The sequence below is a fragment of the Lactuca saligna genome, chromosome 9, assembly GCF_052625555.1.
Source record: "Lactuca saligna cultivar CGN05327 chromosome 9, ASM5262555v1, whole genome shotgun sequence".
In the NCBI taxonomy this organism is placed as follows: Eukaryota; Viridiplantae; Streptophyta; class Magnoliopsida; order Asterales; family Asteraceae; genus Lactuca; species Lactuca saligna.
In genome coordinates this window covers 38,192,818-38,218,003 of record NC_136425.1, presented here as the reverse complement: position 1 = coordinate 38,218,003, position 25,186 = coordinate 38,192,818, and the positions used below count along the sequence as shown (strand labels likewise).

The following is a 25,186-nucleotide window of genomic DNA, read 5'->3' as shown; positions in this document are numbered from 1 at the left end:
TATGATAAGTATTTTATCTCCTATTCTATTATATTTTTTTACCTAATTTTTATTCAAAAAAAATATTTTTAGTATATTTTATTCTTCCAACTTATATAGATTATCAAATACATCATTTCTACTAATTTGGTTTTAACAAATATATAGACTATATTTTTTTTCATTACAATAATATTAAATAAATAAAATTATATTTATGAAACTTAATTATACGCTTTTGTAAAATACGTTATCGTGTTTTAAAATTTCAATGTGTATTTAAATTTTTATATGAGTTTGAAAAACAAAAAAACAAACTTTATATTTATAATTAATTACTATAATTTAATATATAACAAAATATTATAAGTATTAAATATTATATTTAAATTATAATTAGTAGATAAAAATAAACTAGAAATGTATAGATATACAAAAAGAGAAACTAAAACCAACAACTTAAAATTCATCCTCATTTTGGGATAGATAAATAGTATAACACTATTTTTTGTGTTATATTATTCATTTCTTTCAAAATGAAGGAATAAATGAGGTAGGGTTGGAGAGGAATTTGGGAAAAATGGAAGAAATAATGAAAAATAGGAACGGATTTGTGATGCTCTAAGGATGCTAATTCGGTTTTCGGTGCATCAGGATCGACACCATCAGTTCACGAGTAAAAAGTGGTAGCGAATCGGAATTTGAAGGGACGATACTTAAACCCCAATAACTCAATTCCATAATTATCGTTTAAAACACAAGATCCATACTTCTCCTGCCATCTACTGTCGACGACCGTTCTTGCTTTCTAAACCCCAAAAATTCGATCATCTCTCACAAATCAACAAAAACTTGTACGAAGGGTTAAATGTGCATGTGGTTGTGGAAAATTGTTTTTACTTTTCTAGAAAACATTTGCAGAAAATAGAGTTGAGTTGAGTTTTTGGTTTTCAATGAAAATTTTAGAAAATGCGTTTGATTGAAACCGACAGAGTTTCATTTTCCGTTTTAGAAATTTAGAAAAGTTTGGAAACCCATAAAAATCACTTTTTTAATTTACATACAAATTGGAAAACAGAAAAATTTCATTTTCTTGACAAAATTTTGAAAATTGAATCAACTAAAGGTGTTTACAAGATTTTCATTTTCATTTGGAAATTTTCATAATAAATTGAAAAAAAATTCACATCCAAACGCACTCAAAATTGAAAATTGATATACTTAGGTAAATGTCCCAATGATGACCATTATTCAAGTAATTATAGTTTTAAGAGTAAATTACACAAATGGTCCCTATAGTTTGGGGTAATTTGTGCGCTTGGTCCCTAACTTATTTTTTTAACTTGGAAAGTCCATACTGTTTGTTTTTGTTACGCGCGTGGTTTCTACTGTTTGTTTTTGTTACGCGATTGGTCCCAATCTTATCTAAAATGACTATTATTTAATGGTTATTGAAAATAGTCGTTGACTTAAAGATAAGTTTATATCAAGTATGAAGTAAATTTTTGGCTTTTATGTTTATTTTCTTGATTTTTTTAAAGTTTGAGTTATATGTATTTGTTTTATGTTTTTTTGATGTTAAATATTTTGTTTGGATGTGATCTAGATAGGCCCCCAACATGCAAATTTGGGTGTTTGCAAAGATATGATCGATTTAAAATAAAATTAAAAAAAAAAAAAAAAAGACTAAAACAGAGTTTGGATCGGAAATTTTAAAACAATGGCACACCGTTCTTTAGAGAAATTTTAGATATCGATAAACATCTATGGGATTAAGCAACAAAATCGGAATTTTGTTTGATGGGTGTTTATATTTGATAGTTACTAAGAGTATATGGTATGGGCAATGAGAAGTGCTGTTTTTGCTGATGTGGCATCTCATAACATGGTCATAACACCATGAACACCATTTCCTCCTTGGTGTTATGGCATATCTTGTTGGCGTTATGACATATTGAAACGAGAACATTGATTGACTGCACATTTCTTCTCTCTCTATTTTTCTCCTCTTAACCTCCTCATAACATGGTCATAACACCATGAACACCATTTCCCCCTTGGTGTTATAAGTTGTTATAACACCACCTCAACGGACCCACATATAGATGTACTCGGTGTTTTTTTTAGAATTCCGTGTCGAGCTTTGTAATAATTTGAAATTGTTGCTACCACACATATAATTGCCATTATTGTTTCAAATTTTTGTTTTCAACATTCTTAAAGGCGTTTTGTTAACCAAACGTTTGTGAGATTCTAGTTTTTAGCTTTTAATAAAAAAAATCAATTTAAACAAAAAAGTTTGTTTGGAAGTACTAATGGTTACCTTTTAGTTTAAACAACAAACTTCAAATCAAATCTAAAAGGTAGTGTTTAAGAAAAAAAATTATTGAGATTTTTTAATTAATTTCCATAATTCCTCTTAAAAATAATTTTATATATTTATCTTTTTTAAACTATTTTTTTATACAATTTTATACATTTCAAAAGTTTTTAGTTATTTTTATCAAGTGTTGAATAAGTTAGTTTTATCAAAGATTCTCTCTTAATGTTTACACCAATTATTAAGTTGTGCGATTGTAGATTTTGCTAATTTAAGTTAGTTTGTATTCCATGCATTATAAGATGTACATGGACAAATCGGTACTAAAACATGATTGTTACCGAATACTCAAACCGAACCGATACTGTATGCCTCTAACGTTTCGGTATTCGGTTTTGTTGTTTTTAGCCGTATTCACTTTTTAGTATTTTACGGTTCAATTTTTAGTATTTTACGGTTCGATTCGGTTTGTTATCAGTAGCTAGATCATCCCTAAATAAAACTACATGAGTCGCTCTTCTTGCTCTTCTTCCTCATCAATTTTCCATATATAAGGCGCTTATTCTTCTAATAAATTCTTGCTCTGTCTGCTCTGTCCCGGTGAAAATGGCCCTAAATATACGTACAGTCTTTCTGTACGTATTGGCTTCCATCGTCTTCCTCGCTTCCGTCTATCATATCCTCATTCCAACCGCCTCCATCTCCTCCGATCGCCGCCATTCCCCATCTTTCAACCCCCAACTCTACATTCCAAACCCTCGCCTCCGACCTTACGTCGACAATAACCTAATCATTCACGAGCATGACGCGGTTACCCCCGCCGCCACCAACGATACTCGAAAAGTTCCAGAAGAAAGCACAAACTTGGTTGGATTCATTGCGGATGATACGATTCAGTTTAAATCACAAATTCCTCGGAGTCGGAACATCTCGACTGAAATTGAAGGTACTGTTCTATCTAACACCACCATCGTTACCAATGTTGATTCTGTTTTGGAAGAAACTGGGTGCAAGAATAATTCGCGTCGTGTGTATCTGAACTCTGAATCATCGATTATGAATGTTTCGATTTTGTTTCCTTCTTGGGAGGTGCTCGTGATTGTATCGTCGGAGTTCGGAGGCGATACAGATTATACATCCTATTTTTGTTTATTTGACACAAATGAGATATCTCCGGCTAGATTTTCGGGAACGTTGACGTCTCCGGATCGGAAAACTTTCACTTGCCAACTCCCGATGCGAATCCGTCGAAGACTACCGTTCCGTCACCCAAGGCTGATTAAAATGTCAGATCAGGCTAAAATGACGTCGACTCCGTTGCAATCGCCGTCATCGGAGCTCCTCCGATGGAACTTCATCGTCTACAACATCATCGAAACGGAGAACGACATCGTTTTATTCGCGAAAGGCATCAACAATCGCCAAGGAATCAACAGAAGCCCAACGGAATTCAAATGCCTTTTTGGTGATAATACTGTAAACGGCGTTACAACTACCGTTACTAGTTCAATGCAAGAAGTCTTCAGATGTCAACGCCCTGATTTAACGGCGTTTAGTCAGAATCCAGTCATAGCCTCTCTCGTAATCCTAAAAACTAACCAGGTCGTCCCATCTATAGCATTCTACGCACCAGAGCGCAAGATAGCAATAGCCAGCCCCAAAAAGTCGCTATTGTGCGCATGTACCATGGTCTATAATGTAGCCAAGTTCTTAAAAGAATGGGTGATGTACCATTCCAAAATCGGGGTTGACAAATTCATTTTATATGACAACGGTAGTGATGATGATTTGGGCAAAATCGTAAATTTGTTAAAATCAAAAGGGTATGATATCGAGACTCGTTTTTGGCTATGGCCGAAAACTCAAGAAGCTGGATTTTCACACGCAGTATTGCTTGAGAAAAACTCGTGTCATTGGATGATGTACATTGATGTAGACGAATTCATCTACTCTCCATTATGGGCTTCGTCACCACCTTCAAAATTACTGTTACCTTCACTGCTACCATCACTTCCATACGGACAGATCATGATCCGCTGTTTAGAATTCGGTCCATCGAATCTAAAGAAACACCCGTCAATGGGTGTAACACAAGGTTACACTTGTAGAAAAGAAATGGAAAATAGGCATAAATCAATTGTTTTGCTTGATGCGATTGATGAATCTTTATTAAACGCGATTCATCATTTTAAACTGAAAGAAGGGTACAGGAGTACGAAAGTACATCTTGACACTGTTGTTGTGAACCATTATAAATTTCAGGCGTGGCCTGAGTTTAAAGCAAAGTTTAGAAGAAGGGTGTCTGCTTATGTGGTGGATTGGACGCGATCGGTAAATTTACAGTCGAATGATCGGACGCCTGGACTTGGGTACCGTGCAGTTGAGCCGGAAGGATGGGCGGAGAGGTTTTGTGAAGTGTATGATCATAGGTTAAAAGATTTGACAAGAAGATGGTTTGGAAGACGCGATGATAGAATGATATTTCGTATGGATTGGCAAAAATGAAATAAAAGTGTAGAGAATATGAATAGGAGTTGTGACATAGTATAACAATATTATAACAAGCTAAGTAAATGGTAAAGGTTGTTGACTATTGTTGACTTTTTCACAATTTTGTTTGACTGTATGGGCTTCTTGCTGTAAAAAGTTATTTTAGTGATATTGAGAGATAAACGCACATATAATCATTTAATTATTGGTTATTTAATAAATGATTGTCGTGTAAGAAATAGAAGATAGTGTCGTGTAAGAAACATAAGATATTGTATTATCATTATTTTGCACCAACGACCATCAATGTGTGTTTTTCTTTCTTGATCAAGATGTAAATGATTTTTATTGTCATTATTTTTCGTCTCACAGTAAATTTTAAAACGACTTTATGATGAATATGCCGAGTTAGCGACTTTTAATAAGGTAACGTTTTGGAAATGTGAATGATTGTACAATCAACTTGCTTCATTTATACAACCAAATAAAGAATGAAACAACATTGTGAATTTTAATCTTAATAACAAATCAACAACAAACGAGTAAGTCTTTTTTTTTTTTTTTTTAAATAAATGTTGTTTATCCGGTTCCAAATAGACATGTTTGAGATCTATCTAGCTATAGCAAAAACTTGTACCACCGAAAAAAAAAATTATTTCGAGTTTTTTTTTATAAAAACTAACATCTCTTAAAAGTTCGTTGTTGACAACACCCGTCATTTTCTTAACTTTTAATGTCGTTCAAACTTCAAAACAATCATTTATCTTCAATATTATTAATTTGAAACGGACAGATATACATAATAAAACTTTTTAACTAGAAATACAATTTTAATATAATGTTAATTTAAATATAGTTTTAACTGCATTAAAATTCTCTAAATTTTTACATACTACAGTTCAACATGTTTTTTAATTGCGTTTATATTCTTTAGAATTTTACCTGTTAGAACTCAGCATGTTTTTTTAACTAATATTACAATTTAACTTTAGTTAATTTTACTGGCAGCATATATTCGGAAAATTTTATAACTTTATAGTTTTAGAATTTTACCTATTTGAACTCAAACATGTATCATCGGTAAACTTTATATAGATTTAGGACGCTAATGTAATGTATAAAGATGTTTTTAAATAAGTTCTTATGCATATTTGTTAAGACTTACATGAAATGAGTGCTTGAAAATATCTAAATATGGTTGTTAATTGAAAGTTTACATGTGAAAAATGAATATGTAAGAAAATATGTGAAACATGAAATCTTCGCAAAATGATAAGTGTATCATTTTGAGACTATGTAAATCTATCCTAAATGCATAATAATTGTTACATAAAAGTTCTGATATGCAGATGAAACAATAAGAAAGGCGTCTCAAAAAGAAACAAATTATTCGGAGCTAAAAAACGAAGTTACGCCATTTTGAAAAGGGTTATTGCTATAAAAGCCCTCAATTTTACAGAAAATAGTTGGTTATGTCCCAAGTCCAAATCTATGTTCATTAATGCCTAACATTTAGGTAAATGTTGCCACTTAGGGCTTTTTATCATGTTAAGACCAGGTAGTCGGTCTCCTACTCACTTGGTCACCTTCGAAACAAAAACTTGGTGGATGCTCACCACCACCAACGTCAGGTGTCATCACTACCACCACCTTCAGGCTTGTCTCCGACAACATCCCCACACATCTCCAACGGTGTCTTCAACACCCTCTACGATTTCACCATTACAGTCACCCAAAAATTGCAGCTTTATTTTCTTGTGTAGCCCTAACTGCCTGCATTCACGACCTCTGTTGGTCATCATCTCCAACACCCTCTCTGCCTTCACAACCATCCCCTCAGACGAAACCCTAGCATCCTCCATCAGATGAACCCCTTATCCGCCTCCAACAGACGAAACCATAGCCGCCTCCATCAGAAGAACTTTGATTCGTGTTCGTGTTTCTTTCTCCCTTGCGCAGGTAGTAACAACAATAGATTCCAATCGCACCCTCATCCCCTTCTCTTTTTGATTTGAATCGCACCATACCCTCTTTGATTCAAATTGAAGGGGATATGGTGATGATTGTAAGTCTTTATGTGCGTGAACAAGGTAGGGAGAAGATGATGGTAGCTGAAATATCGATTATTGAAGGTTTGTGGAGGTTAGTGAACAGTGGTAGCAATGGAGGTTAATGGTTGTAACATCCCGACTCCCAGGTATGAAATTTTAAGGATTTATGTACAACACACAAGACCTACTCGACGAGTTGGAGGCCCCAACTCGTCGTGTAAAAACTAATAAGTTCGCGTGGTTTTGGAACCAACTCGACGAGTTTGAGGAACCCAACTCGACGAATTGAGGTTGGGTATAAAAACCCTAATTTTTAGGGATTGCACCATATTTAAATAACCTTAAGTCCCCTCACCAGCCTCCCTTACCACCTTATCGTCCATAGAAATCCTAGTTCGAGCTTTATACCTTCTTGAGTGTGTGTGAGAGCTTTGGAGAGTAATTTTGGTGTGGTTGTGAAGGAACTTAGAGCTTGAAGAGGTTGGAGTAAAAGGATAAGCAGTAGTTCCGACATTTACTCTGTTTTAGCAACCCTCTTGAGGTATAAAGTCTATTTCTTGACCTTTTATTGTTTAGATCTCCTATTATGAAACTATATGGTCATTTTTGGTGCAAAATGGAGTCATTCTAGGATTTGAGCTTGTCATGAGGAGGTGGTTTCAGATTTTGACACCTCTAGGCCTCCATGGACATAAAGTTGCCCACTTTATCTAGTCTTGGCAGTCTTTCATGCCCTAAACCTCTTATTAAGCTTAGTTTTAGTGTTTTAATCCCTTTGAAGCCTTACATGCACGTAAAGTTAGCAACTTTACGTGGTATATTAGCCCTAAGAGGCTAGATCTGTAGTTTGGGGCCTTGGAGTCGACTCGAAAAGGCTGAATACGTTAAGACAGGAAAACTCGATGAGTTGCTTAGCCAACTCAACGAGTTGGGTAGGGTTTCCCACTTTTTGGATACCGAGTGAACTCAGCGAGTTGATGAGATGACTCAATGAGTTGGTTGGGTTTTCCCCGGTTTTCTAGACACTAAAGAACTCGACGAGTTGCTCTGGCAACTCAGCGAGTTTCTCGAGCTTTTCATGATCTTCAATGATATGAAGGAACTCAACGAGTCAGTAGATGCACTCGACGAGTTGGGTCAACATGGACTGTTGACTTTGACTTTGACCATGGTTGACCAAGTTTGAATTCTGAGGGTATTTTGGTAACTTGGAATTTTAATGGAATTAGTCACATGATGGTTACAGGCAGTTGAGTTTGGAGCTGTGAGTTGGGATTCGATATATCGGTTCAGCATTACTTGTGAGGCGAGTTTTCCTCACTATACTAACTGGGTCGAAGGCACCAATGTCGGCTCATTTTGGATTGTTATCCTAGTTATCGCATGATGATATGCCTTAGTGATCTGTTAGATATGTATCCTGGTATATAGGATGATGCTATGTTTAGTGACATGTTAGGTCGGTATTTTGGTATATAGGATGATGCTATGATTAGTGATCTGTTAGATATATCTGACTGTTTGTACTTGCTAGCTAGCGTTTGATATCAATGTGATTGATTATGTATTGGGGGTGGATTAAATGAAGTTCGCATCTAAAAGTGTCTCACCACATTATGGTGGTGCCTCCACCGCGTCGTGGCAACTCCAAACATCCAAACTTAAATAAATAAAAAGTACCTAAGGATTTGAATGTTACAACATAGTTCAAAACAAATTGTTTATATTTATTATATTCATTACAAGAAATTAGATGTGTATTTGAGGTCCTTAATGCAAAAAGTCATACACAAAATCTCCTTGAAAAATTCTAAATAAAATGAGTGTACAACAAAATTGACACGGGCGTGTCATCTTAGGCTAAAGAGACAAGATCCATGTCATGCATGATACAGGGAGTATCAAATTAAAATAGATCGTGTTAAGTGTTCTATTTAGAATTTAGATTTCTCTTGTAACTCGAGGTGGTTCATTCCTATGGACTCCAATGGCTTCCATAATTCATATTATGGTTAATATGGAGAAATTTGAACTTGGGAAGTAATATGAGATCATATAGGGTTATTTTAGTCTTTAGACATCCCTTAATGTTTTACTAGGGTGTATTTGAGAAGCATGGCTTGTTAAGTATTGGATTAAGGTGAGTACATAATAGAGTGTATGTCCCCTACTACTTGTTTGAAAAATATTTTTGAAATTATTACTTTTTATTACATAAATTTTTTGTTATATGACCTTATGAAATATGTGTGCATGGAATAAAAAATATTTTTGGATATGTTTGAAAGATCTTTATGCTCAAGAAACATTATAGGATGATATTGCTATGATAATGTATGATCCTAAAAGGTCACACTAACAACAAGTTAATATTAATATATTATTTATAAGAATTTCAACCTTGATAAATATTTATATTTCTTGTATTTAATTGGAAAATTTATTATTTTAAGGAAATAATATTTTGACAACTAAATCAGAATTATTATTTCTAAGAAAATAATAATAAAAGAAAACAAAAGGTAGTTATATTCATATGGTATCTAGTTGGAACATGTAACTACTGATTAGTAACAAAGAATGTCAAACACTCTTGGTTAGTGTCTTACCTCCCAAAGACCATGGGTCCTCCATAAGAGGTGATGGTTATTTATTTGACTTGCAACTAAAACCCATGCTTTCTTACAAGAGTTTACTTGCACACTTAATGGAAGTATGGTAATTTCATATGTGTTAGTATATAAAGAATTCTAAAGAAGAAAAACTAGCTACACTTTCTTTTTTCTTTCTCCTTGCAAAAGTTGTGGGCTTTTTCTCCCATTTCCTTCTTTGGTGGATGACATAAGTGGTTATTAGTTGCTTCTCCTTAATACTTATTTGGTATATATCTAAGGCTTAAGAACAACATATCATACAAGAACGACTAGCATCCATGTCAAGTTGAAATATTGTTAGTGTTTTTAACTAAGGTGGAGTTCTACATCTACATTCTTTATCAACTTCCAACCTCCCAAGAGGATTAAAGTCTTAAAAGATCGTATTCTTTTCTTTATATGGGTGTCTTAATCTTTCCATGTTTCGCAAAATGATCCTTTATGGGTTAACATGGTTTTAAGTTTATTCATAATTTTAAAGCTTTTGTTTTCCTTTTTTAGAAACTGGTTTCCAAATAAAACCCACCAATGCTTTGACTTGATAAATACATCATGATTTGAAACAAGATTTTTGAGCATCCTATTTGCTCATCACATGTAGAATGGGTGTTGAGAGTCCTCGTGACTTATAACATGTAAAGGGTGAAATTCCATGTTGAAAATTCCATCATCTTGGTTTATAGGAAGAGCACAATGCTTCGGGATAGGCTTTGCAACCAAATTCCACGGAAGGCATGTTTAATGGTCAATCCTAGGGTTGTAAACGAACCGAACGTTCAACGAATTGTTCATGAACCGTTCAGCGGGAAGTTCATTTATGTTCGTTTATTTAATAAATGAACGAACATAAACACAAATTCTCATTCGTTTAGTTAAATGAGCGAACATGAACAATGGTCTCGTTCATTTAATTATGTTCGTGAACGTTCGTTTATGTTTTTTGTTTACGTTCATTTATGTTGGTTCACCTAACTCCATTTTATGTTCATATATGCTTAATTGTGTTTGATTATATTAATATATCATATGTCCATATATGTTTAATTATGTTTTTTTTATCTTTGTTCATTTATGTTCGTTCGTTTATGTTCCTTTAGCATGTTCATGAACATAAACGAACGAACACGAACAATGTAATTTGTTAAACGAACGAACATGAACAAGAAAACTTGTTCGTTTATCCGTTTGTGTTCGTTTATTTGTTCGGCTAACTTAAAGGAACGAACATGAACAAGCCTCGTTCGTATTCGTTTGGTTCGTTTACAGCTCAATCCATCATAAACCCTACTAATGGAAGTTGGCAATTAGCCATCAACAACGTTCGTAAGCGGGTAACATATCTGATAAATTTGCGACCATTGAGCCTTTAGTTGAAAGGAAATTATTTGAGACCAGTGCACTAGGTTGGATTAGTTGCATATGCATATGCATTATTCTCTTTTATACCTGAATTAACTATATATCTTATCACTGCTACATTGAAATGGATTGGAAATGGTTTAAAAAGGTTTTTAAATGATTTTTGAAATCTAACTTGAAAATTGGGTATTGTCATTCCCAGTTTCATTCCATATTTAGATTTTGATATTAATTATAACCTATTATTTTGATATGTGCCCGTGGATTAGAAATTGAACACTCGTAGCATATGTTTGGATATTTTGAAAGCCATGTACGTATGATTTTGGTTAAACTCATGTTATGATATTTTACTTAAAAAACTCTTGTACTTTAAAACTCTGATATGTTGAACTTTTATTAGTAATCGAAACCAAAATATTCTGCATTGATCTTTAAAAACTTCTAAAATGATTTTTCATGAAATTACTAGTTTCATTATTGCACATGGAAAGTTCAAGTAAATCCTTAGGACTTGGAATCGTAATATAAGAAATGTAGATTGGGAAACTTTGAGTTAATATAGCATTTCGGAAAAAATTTGTGATCTTAGAAAATACATTAAATAAGGTTGAAGGGAGGATTGGAACAAGAGCAAAAGCAAGGACGAGAATAGTAGTTAGCACAACTAATTATAAAAGGTGAGTGCATATGGAATCTTTAAAGTTTGATACATGTCACAAATGTTATTATTTTATGATGTTTTTTCTAATTTTTGGATATAGTTTCCTTATGAAATGTGTTACGAAATGATATGTTATCTTTTACATTACATAATGAGAAATTTCATAACTCATGAAATAACATTATACAAATATGGAGTGAATGCATTTGGAAAGTGTGTTTGTAGTATGTTCATGCATACATATGAAAGTGATTGCATTTGATTGGTAATATATCTAGACACACATCTCAATAAGGGGATGGTGAAATTATAGTGCCAAATGAATACAAGCTACAGCATATGAAAAATAGTGAGTACAAGCTATGCTTTATGGAAAATAGTGAATACAAGCTATGGCTTATGGAAAATAGTGAATACAAGCTATGGCTTATGGAAAATAGTAAATACAAGCTATGACTTATGGAAAATAAGTCCCTTAGGAGTGTCACGTTCATCCTAATTGGTAAGGATTCGTTGATTCTGAAAACGTGGACGTAGACTCCCCAAACCCGTATGTCTGGCAATCATGCATTACATTACATGACACTACAATATGCATGAAAGTATATTTATTAACTTATGCTTTATGAAAATGATTTTAATTGTATCAGAATAGAATTGAAAATGATTAAATGTTTTTGGTGTCTAACTAAAATTATATATCTCATTGAGACGAAAGTCTTATGTATTCTCTTTTATTGTAGATAACATGTATTTAAGTACTAAAGTGAATTAATGGTTATATAGACTACTAGCATAGATCTTTTGGACCACAAGACATACTTTCGAGGATTTAGAAATTGAAAGCATCCTCTAGGACTAAAATGATATAGTTTTGGAGTGTCACATAATGATCTATTTTGGGTAAGATATTCCCATGCGTTTAAGTAGACAGTTGCATGATATTACTTAAAAAGTTTAAATAGATAAGGTTAGGATTAAGTTATTTCAACTTGTTTAATGTTTTAACATGTCATGGTCTAACACATTTACAATGTCTAAACTATATTTTAAATCTACCATAAAGTCGACATAAAGTAAACGAATTTAGGTAAAAGAAACTACAACTTATTTAATTAAATTAGTCTAAATAAGATATTTCAACTTAGGGAAATGACTTATAAATGTAACGAATTATTACTTTTGTTTCATATATTGTCACTTGTACATTATTTATCGATAAACTCTTATTTTGTGTTCAAAAACTACCCTTACAACCGGTTATTATAGGTTAAAGCCTACTTTTTATCTATGTGACATTCAAGAGTAGCCGTTAGAAGAAGTCAAATGTAATCAGCAATGATGTCCATTCTCTATTTCTCTTTATACCATTAAAAAATGTTTCATTGTCAAGGCAATAGTAAAAATCTTGTGAAGTTGCAACTCTTGTTAGTTAAATTTTCAAGAAAGGCTACAATTCATGTAAACCCCATAGTTTTTAAATCGACATCTCTTACAAGAATAGTTTTTGAACATAAAATGTAAATTTATTGGTAACTAGTGTAGGATCTTATGCGTTGCATGGGTTAGATAGGTGTTTTTTTTTTTTTTTTGTGGAATGTATATGTTTGAATGAATTGAAGGGACAAAATGGATGGTAAGAGTTGAAAGCTTAACATTCATAATATTGAGATCTTCGTTATGTTTGATGAGTCAGGTATAGGTCGTAGCTTTTGTAAATTGGTTTGGAAATTGTTTGATACAATTTATAGACATACGCATTTTGTTTAAGAAGTAATATTGTTTTTTAATGGATTGATAGTCAGAGCGAGTAAGGTAACTACGTTATTTTATTTAATATTTTGTGGACAAGCATTGAATTACATACATATGCACTACACGAAAAGAACATGGATTTTTAGTTGAGAATGTGAGTTGCTATTATCCTCTACCGAATTGAAGAAACAATGGGAAACAAGGGCGAAAACAAACTAATAAAAACATAAACTATCAGAGAAATGACGTAACAGGAGGAGGGTAACAGGTAAAAAGATATCGATTTTTTTTTACCATAAGCAGTGTTGCTAAGGATATTGGGTTTTAATTATATGTTTAATAACATAAAAAAAAAAAAAATAACCAAATATTAAAAAAAGAAAAAATATATATATACCATTTGCTTTGACAGCTGTGGATCATTCATTGACTATCAGAGAAATGACGTAATCCCTTTCATATTACTCCGGACTCCACTTTTTGAGTTATCGAAGCAGGCTGAACCGCCGGCTGATACGACGGTGACGGCGAACGCGAAGTCAAGGTATGATATACCAACTGTTTTTAGTTTATAATATCCTTGCACATCGGTTAATTGCTTTAAATCCTAGTGTTTCAATCGGAACAATCGTTCATCATTGCTTCTTAGTTTGTAACTGAAGATTCGAACTTACCACTTTAGTTAGTCAACCAGGTGATCAGGTCCTGAAAGTTTGTGAATTAAATGATTTCTTTTGAATCAAACATGATTAGTTATTAACTCCATGTCATCTAACGAATCTACGTATACAAATTGTTAGGTTAGGTCTATTCCTAAATTGAAATGAAAAAGGAAAACCATCTAACAATAACATCGAGTTTTCTACTTATTAACTTTTAATTAATACACAGGCATAAAATTAGGGTATTATCCTTGGAGTAGAGCTGATTCGAGTAAGTTTCTACAATGGATTCAACATCTTCTTGTGAATCGGGTTATGATGTATTTGTGAGTTACAGAGACGAAGACCTCCGCAAAACTTTCATGGATCATCTCTTTAGTGATTTCAAAAGAAAAGGAATTTATACTTATCGGGACAATGATGAGTTAAGTAGAGGAGAAGAAACATGTTCTGAATCCTACAACGCCATTGAACAATCAAGGTTTTTGATAGTAATCTTCTCACACAACTATGCTTCATCAACATTATGTTTGAAAGAACTTGTGAAAATCCTTGAGTGTAAGGAGAGAGATAAGGACAAGTATGAAGTCAGGTGTATCTTTTATGATGTGAAGCCAGGAGTTGTTCGCAATCAAACTGGGAGCTACAAAGAAGCAATCATGAAGCATGAAGCTTCAAATGAAACAGAGGTTTTTAAATGGAAGCAAGCTTTGACCTCAGCTGCAAACTTATCTGGATGGGATCTCCATGATATGACCAATGGGTAATCCATAAAACCTAATTCCATCAACTTTTACATCATTAATTACAAAACTTAGCAACTGTTTACTCTTTACTCTGTTAGATTCAGACTGTTTGATTTCAACCTTATGTTGTGCTACTTTTTATGGTTTTGTAGGAATGTGTCAAAGTTCATTGATATAATCTCAAAGGACATATTTTATAAACTAATTGATGGGCCCATACATGTTGGCAACAACCTAGTTGGATTGTACACTCGTGCACATGAAATGAACTTGTTACAATTTGTGGGGTCAAATAAAGTCAACATGATAGGAATATGTGGCATTGGAGGAATAGGAAAAACAACAGTTGCAAAAGCTATTTATAACCTTTTATATAAACATTTTGAAGGACATAGTTTTTGTGAAGATGTGAAAGGCATAGTGAATCAAAATGGGCTTGTTTATCTTCAAACAAAACTTCTTGATGACATCATGAAAAGTTGGGATTCAAGAAAACAAAGTGTTGGTGAAGGGGTGAGCATAATGAAGAAAAGAATGCAAGCTAGAAAGGTCTTAATTGTCCTTGATGATGTGGATCATTATAGTCAACTCGAAGCTGTGGCTGGAAATCATGATTGGTTTAACCCTGGAAGCATGATTGTGGTAACAAGTAGAGATAAACAGTTGTTGAATGAGTATCAAGTTGAACATATTTACGAGATTGCCCTTTTGAATAATGATGAAGCTCTCGAGTTGTTTAGTTTGTATGCTTTTAAAGATAAACATCCGAAAGTTGAGTTTGTTGAACTTGTTGATAGGATTCTTCACTATGTTAATGGACTCCCTTTTGCTTTAAAGACTTATGGAAGTATTTTGTTCAACAAGAGTTTATATGAATGGGAAAAGGAGATAAATAAACTTGAAAGAACTCCTCATGTTCTTATACTTAATCTTCTTAGAGTAAGTTATGATGGGCTAGATAGGGATCAAAAAAACATTTTTCTTGATATCGCGTGTTTCTTCAAAGGAGAAAAGAAAGATTATGTGATGAAAATTCTTGATGGGTGTGAATCATATTTAGCAACTAATCTAAGAGTTTTAGTTGATAAGTCATTGATAAGTATATGTGATGATAGGATACAAATGCATAATTTAGTTCAAAAAATGGGGTGGAATATAGTGATTGAAGAATGTGAAGAACATGGGAAAAGGAGTAGGTTATGGTGTCCTATAGATGTGTGTGATGTGCTTGAAAATGATAAGGGAAGTGATTTGGTTAAAGGGATTGCAATTGATGTTTCATGTTCAAAAGTCAATATTTGTGGTCAAAGCTTTAGAAAGTTGACTAATCTTCGATTGTTGAACATATATATTGGAGACTTGAGTAAGTATGAAGGCGTAAAACACACGAATGAATTGAGAAAAAAGAGTAATGAGATTGAATTTTTATCAAGTGAACTACAATTGCTTTGTTGGCATGGGTATCCTTTTGAGAATTTACCAAAAACTTTTAACCCTGAGAGCCTTTTAGTTCTTGATCTATCTTATAGTTGCATCAAACAAATATGGAATGGATTTCTAAAACATGGTTTTGAAAATCTAACATTATTGAAGCTTAGTCATTGTTGCAACTTAAGGAAGACACCTGACTTTACCAAAACTCCAAATCTAAAGGAACTAATACTTGATGGATGTGAGAATCTAGTGCAAATCCACCCTTCAATTGGAACTTTAAAGATGCTTGTTTTCATAAACTTGAAAAACTGCAAAAACCTTGAGATATTTCCTAATATAAATGAATTGGTGTCACTTCAATATTTGATTCTCTCTGGATGCACAAAATTGGAAAGATTTGAGCCTAAAACATGGCATTCGTTCTTTTCGCTTTCGTATACTTTAAGAAGATTTCATCCACATGTGGGTTTAATGTTGCCTTGTTTGTCAAATTTATGTTCACTAAGAACTTTAGATTGTAGTTATTGCAATCTATTAGGTAATAGTGTAAGGAATCTGGAAAGTTTATGTTCACTTGAAGAGTTGGATTTGAGTGGGAATGATTTTACACATATAGATGCTGACTTTGGTCAACTCTCTCGGCTTACGTGTCTTCGACTGATTGGTTGTAAGAATCTTGAAACTCTGCCACAACTTCCTTCATCCTTACTTAAACTTGAAGCACACAATTGCATCTCACTCCAAGAGCTACCAAAGCTTTCAACCGTTTAAATGTATGAATAATGCTATGAAAAGTTAGTGGTATGTACAAACTTTATTAAAATATTAACCATTTACTTTTTTTAATTCAATGAATTAGTAATTTAAGGCATATTTTCTAAACTATTTTGGTTTAAATATTTAATTGATATAATGTTACCATTTCGCATATATTGTTAGACAGAAATTGGAGACACGATATTTCTTAAAACATGATGCATTCATTAAAAACTAACAAATAAACTGCATACACAAAAGCCAAAGAAACTATTCAGATCTCTCTGTGCACCATGAAAGCTAACATCTAATCAATACTATTTTATGACCATAACAACCAAGCCAAAATTATCCATAGCTAAAGAAGATCTACATTATGCTAATATTATCATCAAGAACCTACAAAACAGATTTAACTAATGATTCTACATCATATAAAACCCACTTCAATCATCATCTTCATCCTACAGAAAAATCAACAGATTAATCAGACCATTGAATTAAACAGTTTACACAAACATACACGCTTAGATCATTGAAATCGTACCTCATCACTTCCTTCCTCGTCTTCCTCGTTATTTACTTCAGACTTTGACTTATCAGAATCATCATCCTCATCATTAGCACCACCAGCCTGGTTTTACACAGCAAATACACAATCAGAAACACAGAACTGGATGTTTCAACATTTAAACGTAGCGTCGAACAATGGTTACCAGTTTTTTGTTGTAAACATCGATGTTTTTCTCGTATTCCTTCTTTCGTTTGTCAGCTTTGGCAACGAAAGGCGCCTTCTCCTGAAAGTTTATACAGAACAAATCAGAATTGACAGATCTAGAAGCGATTTTTGAGGTAAAATGTAGAAATAAACTTCTGCTTACAGATTCAGACATCGATTTCCATTTTGTTCCACCTGCTTTCCCAACCTGATCATTGTTTATACAATCAAATCAGCAAAAGTAAAACAAACGGAATTTCAAAACAATTATAGATTTGAAGTAATTGGCTAGAAATACTCACTGCAGCAACAGACTTATTGTCGGGATGCTCCTCCTTGTACTGCTTCCTGAAGTCCTCCCTGATCATCTCACAAACGCGACAAATTCATACACCTAATGAAAAAACTGAGGAGTAAATTGAAATCGACATTAAAGACGATGTTTACATGAAGACGAAAAACGCGCTAGCAGGTCTCTTAGGCTTGTTCGGATCCTTGGCAGCCTTTCCCTTAGCCGCAGTTTTCTTCACTGTGAGCCTAAACCAAAACCAAAACAAACGTTATAGAACACAACATAGAGCTATAATGCAGGAGAAATACAATAATGGATCTCAACAGAGCTAAATCTATAAGAAACGACGAAAAAAATGATAGATAAAATCATACTTGCTATCAGCCTTCTTCGTCGATTTTGCTCCTTTCATTGTTAGATCCTGAAATCAACCAAGAATAACAACAAAATTAATGGAGAAACGTTCAAAATATCAGAATTATGACGAGATAACGTATAAGGCAACGAATCTAACGTACCGAATGGACTAAGGATTTTAGGGTTAGGGTTTGTTCTTTTGAGATGAAGGCTGAGTAAAGGTGAGAAAGGGGTGGATTTATATTAGGTGATTGGGCGGGATTCAAAAAAATAGGGGGTTTTGTATTTTCATTTTGGATTCCCGCGCTTTTGGACTCATGTATTTTCCCCCTCAAATCTTAAAGCATTTAGGTTTTCAGCACGTTTAGGATATATGTTTTTTTTTTAAATCAATATTTCATTTTACATGTAATTTAATAAAATTTACTTAACTATTTAGTTAAATGTATAAAAAAATATATTAACAAATTAACCATAGGGGCTTAGAGGGTTGGCAAAGTGGGCAGCTGCACAGGGTCTAATTTTTTTTATTATATATTTTTATTTAAAAATACAAAATTATAATAAAGATAAGGGTCCTTTTTATTCTTGTTCGTCCTGGGTTTTTAAAAATATTTCATTTTTCAGGACCGACTCTGAAATTAACGTAGATGAAACTTTAGAGCATAAATGGGTAATAGCTACAACTATAATTTATATTTCAAGAAGGTTGTTAAAACAAATAAAATGTCGTTTGTGGTACATGTAATGTTGGGTTTCTTGATTCAAAACGTTTATCTATAATATTATAAAATGTTTGTAAAATCTAATATCCCGGATCGTGTTGGGTTTTTTATTCAAAATGTATTAATATAATGTAAGAAATATACATGTAAAGTCTTGTAATTCTGGTGATATAGGGTTTCTTGATTGAAAACATATAACTATAACATGATAAAAATATATGTCAAAATTTTTATCTCTGGGTGGTTTCTTGATTTAAAACGTACTAATATAATATAAGAAAAATGTGTGTAAATCTTATGTCTCGTCTAATTATGATATTTTAGGTAGCAAAATGTTTTCTTGTTGGACTAGTTAAAAACCGGAGGATCAATCAAATATTCTTTGATTTCGAGCGATGCATTAGTTTTATTGCACATTACATATACATATAAATAAGGTGTATGTTGTTCTATGTCATAAAAAAAGAGCTTAAACGTATATATTGAACTTGTTAAATTGTTGTGATAATTGTTTTTAAAGTAATTACATATGGATTCAAAATAATGTTACGAGGGTTATTTTATGTGCAATCTTTGATTAGAAGTTCCACTTGTTTAAGATGTATGTTATTGACTTCGAAGAGCAATGTATTCATCTTAATTACAACGTTTAGAAGAAAAAAAATGTATTGCCTAGAACCATTCTACCTACATTTTGGTAAGTTATCTTAAATTTCGTGGATACAATGTAGTTATGGTGTGTGTTCTATGTGATGTTATATATGTAGTGTGGAAGCACATCAAAATGTTTATTCGGGTCTTTAATTTATGGTTATCATCCATGCAAGGAGATATCACGGCATGTTACGTGAGATAATGATTGTTGATAAATCTAAGTTTATTTACGATGATCGAAACAAGTATAACTTTTAAATAGTAGCGTATCATTTATTGGTATTGTCTATTATTTACAAATTTTCTTATAAACGCAAAACTATATATCTTTAAAATATGCAACCATAACGCGGCTATTTACTGAAACATTTATTACAAAAATTTCTTAAATTGTATGCAATATGTTGAGTATCTTTTCTAGAATGTTTGTATATTAAGATGGCTTTGATGGTTGGACCCAAATTCATAAATAACGTTGTTCAATTGTCATTGTCTACCTACCAAGTAGTTTAAAACATTTTATTTTTACATTTATTATCTATTTAATAGTCTTGATATTTGAGATTCTTATAACAAACTAACTCATTAAATTTATCTAAAGTTTTTCTTCATATACCAGCTAAACCTAGAATATTGTCCAATAAGTCTTTGGCACATTACATTTAAGACGGTGTTAGCATTACAGAGTTTAATGAACTGATGCATCATCAATTTATATTTTACTAATTTATCAATAAAAATATAATATATTAAACTTTACAAAACTCAATAAAACATATTTATAATAATTGTATAAAGTTTTATGTTTTTGTTGAAGTTCACTAGTCATTAAATTTTGTATCCATTATATATCATAATAACATCTTATAATTGTAATGTAACGTCCATAAAAAATTATGTTAAATTTAAACTTTTTAAAATATTTTCAAATCAACGATTATTACAATACATGATTTGTTTGCATAAAAATTAAAAACCTAAAAACATAATATTAAAATGGTGGGCAAAGTCGTGATTTGTCATCTTCGCTACAGCTCCCTCTTTGGCCTTTTCTGCGTCGTCTTTGAAATTTGACAATTGCTACACGTGGAACATGAATTTAGAAATACTAAATCCGACAAACCACAATAGTCTGAGGTCAAAAGCATGCTAAACAAATATAATAAAACCGTATCATATATGACATGTATAAATAAGTAATATTTTTTAAGTTAATGAATGGAAGTTCAAATAATAAAAACATATCATATGTGATACGGTTTACACGTATAAAAATAAGCACGGAAATATTTAAAAAAAATACATTTAAATGTAGACAGACTCGAATTTATATCCCGACAGGTGCATTAATTTTTTTTTTTAATAAACGAACTAAAGTTCTAAATTTATACCGAAACAATTTAAGTTGAAACATTGATCACCTCTAATTTATACCAATACATAAGAAATGTTAGAAAAATTAGATGGGTGATAACTGTAGGAAAATTAGACTATACATATTATGGGAGATAAAACAAAAGTTTAGAAAATAAAAGGGGTGAAATTGATATTTTCTAAAGTTCAAATACAAGGATAAATATGATATTTTAAAATGTGAAAGGTTGAAAATGGTATTTACTAAAGTATGAGGATAATAGTGATAGAAACTTAATAGGATGATTTAAATTGCCAAAAGCTAAAAATGATTAAAGAGTGAAAATGAAAAATATGAATAGTTGAAAGGAGTAAAAACAAAAGAAACTTAGTAGGGGGGCCTAAATTGCCAAAAATAAAAAATGATTGAAGAGTTAAAATGAAAAATACACAAAAGTTGAAGGGAGTAAAAGCAAAAGAAGTGACCACCAACTTTGGTATTTAGAATAGTTATAATAATTAAAGAGCATCCCCGTAATCAAATCATAAAAATATAAGGAGGTGCACGATCACGCCTTCGCCTTCCCGCGATCATCAAAAGTACCTGAAATATAATCAACAACTGTAAGCTCGAAGCTTAGTAAGTTCCCCCAAAAGACAAACGACATACAAATATAACCATATCATGTAAACAAATAAGCAACAACATGCATAATGAGCCATCAGTCTGACTGTACCGCCTCCCCATGCCTTCAGTCTATCTGGACCGCTCTCTGAGCCTTTGGCACGTCTGGACCGCCCCTTAGGGCCTTCAGCCTATCCGGACCGCTCGTTGGGCCTTTGGCCTTACTAGATTTGCCAAGCCCGGGCTTGCAGTCTACCCGGTCCGCCCTAGGTGTCTTGGCATACTACATACAACAGGACCTTACTAGATTTGCTTGAACTTGTTCTGTTGGAGGAGTGGTAGTTCGGGAAAGTCTGCTGAGTATATAGTGGTAAGGTTTCGGAGGGCAAGGTACTCCTCGCATGAGTACTTCGGGGTTTAGAAGACAAGAGACAATATTGAGGTATAGGTTGGGTTGTCGTTACGAATGACGATGGTTTCGTGAATTTAACGGTCAAAGCGATGGAATTTCGAAACATATGAACTTAGTATGGTGAGGACCACGCCAATCCATGACGAATGATGACAGCGGACTCTTTACAGAAACAAAAGTTAGGCCGATTTGAAAGAAACATTTGTTATACGATGGTGTATCCCGAGTGTGCTCGACAATGTATTTTGTGTAGACTTTCTAGTGCTTTAAGTTTTCTCCTTGATAATACCATTGCCACAAACCGTACCGCGATAAGCGAGTACTAACAGTGACAGTGCTTTGATCACTAGTGTTGATACTCTATATTATGATCCTCCTCAATAATTCTATGATCGCCTGACATATGTATATTTAAGATGAATAAGATGGTCGAGTGAGTGACTCTGCCCCAAATCCATAACCAGACAAGGAACAGGATTTAAGGCGGAATCACTCATTCTAAGTCTGCAAAATTCTCGCTATGCACAACCCTGATGTACATACTAAGCCATCATAGCTCACTTGTACGAATCTTTAGTTCTCTTATGAATGTTGTGACTTGTTCAGACAAGTGAGTTATTATAATCACTTTTAAATGTTTCCCTAAGTTTTAATATAAATATAAATTAAATTTTAAAGCAATTCTTATTTCGAAGACATACCGCTCGTCGCTGGTGACTTCGGGGCAGCTTATCCTGCGGTGATCTTCAGAATTCGTCCATTCGCGGTTGAGTTCTTTGTTATTGGGCAGTCCCTCTTGTAATTCCCACTCTCACCACAACTATATCAGGCTTGGTTTAATTTTACTCCGGGGACTTGGGAGATCGGTTGTGTCGGCGCCCTACAAAAAGGGGCTATGTGCCCCTTCCTGCGGCAGTTCATGCACTGCATTTCCCGACATACTCCGGTGTGGTGGTAGTTACACTTTCCACACTTCGGGAGAGTTCCAGCATATCGATTGACAGGTGCTGGAGTAGCAGGTGTTGTGGCGGTGTATACAGTAACCATTTGTTGCTCATTCGAGGGTTCCTGTGTTGTTTGCTCTTTCCTCTTTTTCCCTGAATGTTGTTTATAGCCTCCTCCCTTTGATGGCTTGGGAATGGGGATTACCACGCCATTGCAAATTCCATGGTCAATGAATCGGTGGGTCAGGTGTTTGGCACTATTGAAGGTAGTTGGGTTAGAAGACAATGCATCTCCTTGAACCGGGGAAGATAACCCCCAGACGTACCTTTCTATCTTCTTACTCCCCGGGGTAACCATCCTGGGACACAGTGTTGCCAGGTCGCTAAACTTGTCAATGTAAGCCACTATGTTTGAGCCGACCATGGTATGTTCCCATAGCTCTTGTTCCAGCTTTTAAACTTCGCCCCTTGGGCAGTATTCTTCCAACACCATCTCTTTCAGGTTCTCATAGCCTATCGAGTTAGCCACTGATAGGGTCAGCGACTTAACATGGCTATTCCACCATGTTAGGGCTCTATCGGAGAAGGTACCGGTAGCAAACTTCACTTTGCTCCCTTATGGGCACAGACAAATTTCGAAGACCGAATTTGTTTTCTCGAACCATCACATCAGATCAATGACTCCCCCATTTACATTAAAGGATTCGGGTTTGCAGTTCATGAAGTCCTTATACGAACACTCTCGTGGGTGTCCATAGGCAACTTCGGGGTTAGATAGGTGGGTACCGCTACCAGATCCACTGGTACCATTTGCACGGATCTGAGTTATGACAACCGTTGTTGCGGCTGTTACCGCTATTTGGAAAGCAGCAAAGTCAGGTTGTGGTGGTGGATTCTCTATTGTGTTGTTGACTAGGCATCTTACCGATGTACCACGAAGCATCTTTTGCTGAAAAGGGTACAAAGATGGGATGGATATAAGTCTATAGCAGAGGTTATAAGTTGAAAGTTGAAAGACTAAGTTATCCTAGTTCTGAATGTATATGGTTCTGACTTTCATAGGGTTCTGGAAACAATTCATAAAGGGAGTCTATATAAAATAAACTTTATGAATCAGAAGCGACTATCCTCGAATGAGGTTTGTAAATTGAATATACGTTATTGGCTGCATGAAAAGGAATAATTCTAACACATAGTGTGAAGTAGTGTATTCACTAGATCACTAAATCAAATAAGGTTATTATTTATTAGTGTGATGCATAGGACGTTTTAGTTTCTTCGGTTGATCCCTCTCTGGAAAACTCTTATTGAATGTCTTTTTGTTCCTCCTTTACTCCTCTGCTAACTGCGATGATGGAGTGGTTATATCTATCCGGGTTTGTCGCATGATAATGGAAATGTCTAAAGAATCTATGGGATTAAATGAAACATTATGGGGTGATCCTTACCGGTCCTCCTATAATTGTGAAATTTATACAAATTTTATATAATTTTAATATTAAATAGACATTCAAATAAGTGATCATACTCTAAAACCACAACCAAACAATGAACAGGAAGTAGAGCATATACCACAAATTATAAGTTTATAAAATCTCAATTATATAAAACCTTGGGAGTATACACTCTGGAGTTATAGACATACCAGAAGGGTCTTTTAAATCATCCCATAAGTTATTTATATAATGCCTAAAATACTCCTATAGTATTTTTAATGTAACGAACTTGGTATGTTTTAAACTTGTTGTTGTCTTATAGTATCATAAAATACTCGAATAGTATTTTAACTTTATGTTCTGATCTAGAATTCCCTTGAATCAAGTTAGGCAAGGTTTAAGACTGTTGCAACACCACGTCACTCCCAAACACAAGTCGGTCATATCTCAAATAAATATAGTTGATCAGGCTATATTGTTCCCAGATATGATTACATAACAGCCTAGGTTTGACTGTAGTGTCCAACCTTTAAATACTTATGTTTTGTTATGTTCTTCTTGTGATACTTGTTTAGTATGTATATATATAAGCATGTATCTATACATTTATAAAATATTGTTATATTTTTTAGTATTCTTTTAGTCAGAGCACTTCGGCCCCATTGTATCTATATTTGTATATCTTTTATAGATTTATATATTTAGTTCACTATAAATAATGCTTTGATACCAATTTATCACACCCCAAAATCGGAACGACGAAAACGTTATGGGGTGGAGGACGTCATGTAAAGTATCAT

The 25,186-nt window shown here is 33.5% G+C and overlaps 3 protein-coding genes across 3 annotated transcripts; 2 read left to right on the top strand and 1 right to left on the bottom strand.

The window, feature by feature from the left end:
• Window positions 1-2,788: 2,788 nt before the first annotated feature.
• LOC145014068 (glycosyltransferase family protein (DUF23)) lies at window positions 2,789-4,892 on the top strand. The gene has a single exon (XM_078972437.1). It carries the CDS (start codon window positions 2,906-2,908, stop codon window positions 4,802-4,804), a length of 1,899 nt encoding a protein of 632 aa, XP_078828563.1. The 5' UTR covers window positions 2,789-2,905; the 3' UTR covers window positions 4,805-4,892.
• An 8,811-nt stretch (window positions 4,893-13,703) lies between these two features.
• On the top strand, window positions 13,704-16,960 carry LOC145014826 (disease resistance protein RUN1-like). Its single transcript, XM_078973261.1, has 3 exons — window positions 13,704-13,816; window positions 14,164-14,697; window positions 14,833-16,960. The coding sequence occupies exons 2-3, from the start codon at window positions 14,219-14,221 to the stop codon at window positions 16,883-16,885; spliced, it is 2,532 nt and encodes an 843-aa protein (XP_078829387.1). The 5' UTR covers window positions 13,704-13,816; window positions 14,164-14,218; the 3' UTR covers window positions 16,886-16,960.
• Window positions 16,961-17,074: 114 nt separating this feature from the next.
• Window positions 17,075-18,516, bottom strand: LOC145014827 (HMG1/2-like protein). The gene is made up of 8 exons (XM_078973262.1): window positions 18,399-18,516; window positions 18,255-18,301; window positions 18,036-18,125; window positions 17,891-17,948; window positions 17,752-17,796; window positions 17,587-17,667; window positions 17,418-17,504; window positions 17,075-17,334 (listed from the first exon to the last, which is right to left on the bottom strand). The coding sequence occupies exons 2-8, from the start codon at window positions 18,290-18,292 to the stop codon at window positions 17,317-17,319; spliced, it is 417 nt and encodes a 138-aa protein (XP_078829388.1). The 5' UTR covers window positions 18,293-18,301; window positions 18,399-18,516; the 3' UTR covers window positions 17,075-17,316.
• Window positions 18,517-25,186: the final 6,670 nt, after the last annotated feature.

Coding starts and splice junctions, on each gene's coding strand:
- LOC145014068 (XM_078972437.1), top strand. CDS start 2,906: ATGGCCCTAAATATACGTACAGTCTTTCTGTACGTATTGGCTTCCATC.
- LOC145014826 (XM_078973261.1), top strand. CDS start 14,219: ATGGATTCAACATCTTCTTGTGAATCGGGTTATGATGTATTTGTGAGT. Junction 14,698..14,832: donor CTCCATGATATGACCAATGG/GTAATCCATAAA, acceptor ATGGTTTTGTAG/GAATGTGTCAAAGTTCATTG.
- LOC145014827 (XM_078973262.1), bottom strand. CDS start 18,292: ATGAAAGGAGCAAAATCGACGAAGAAGGCTGATAGCAA. Junction 18,126..18,254: donor ACGAAGAAGGCTGATAGCAA/GTATGATTTTAT, acceptor GTTTTGGTTTAG/GCTCACAGTGAAGAAAACTG. Junction 17,949..18,035: donor AGCGCGTTTTTCGTCTTCAT/GTAAACATCGTC, acceptor TGAGATGATCAG/GGAGGACTTCAGGAAGCAGT.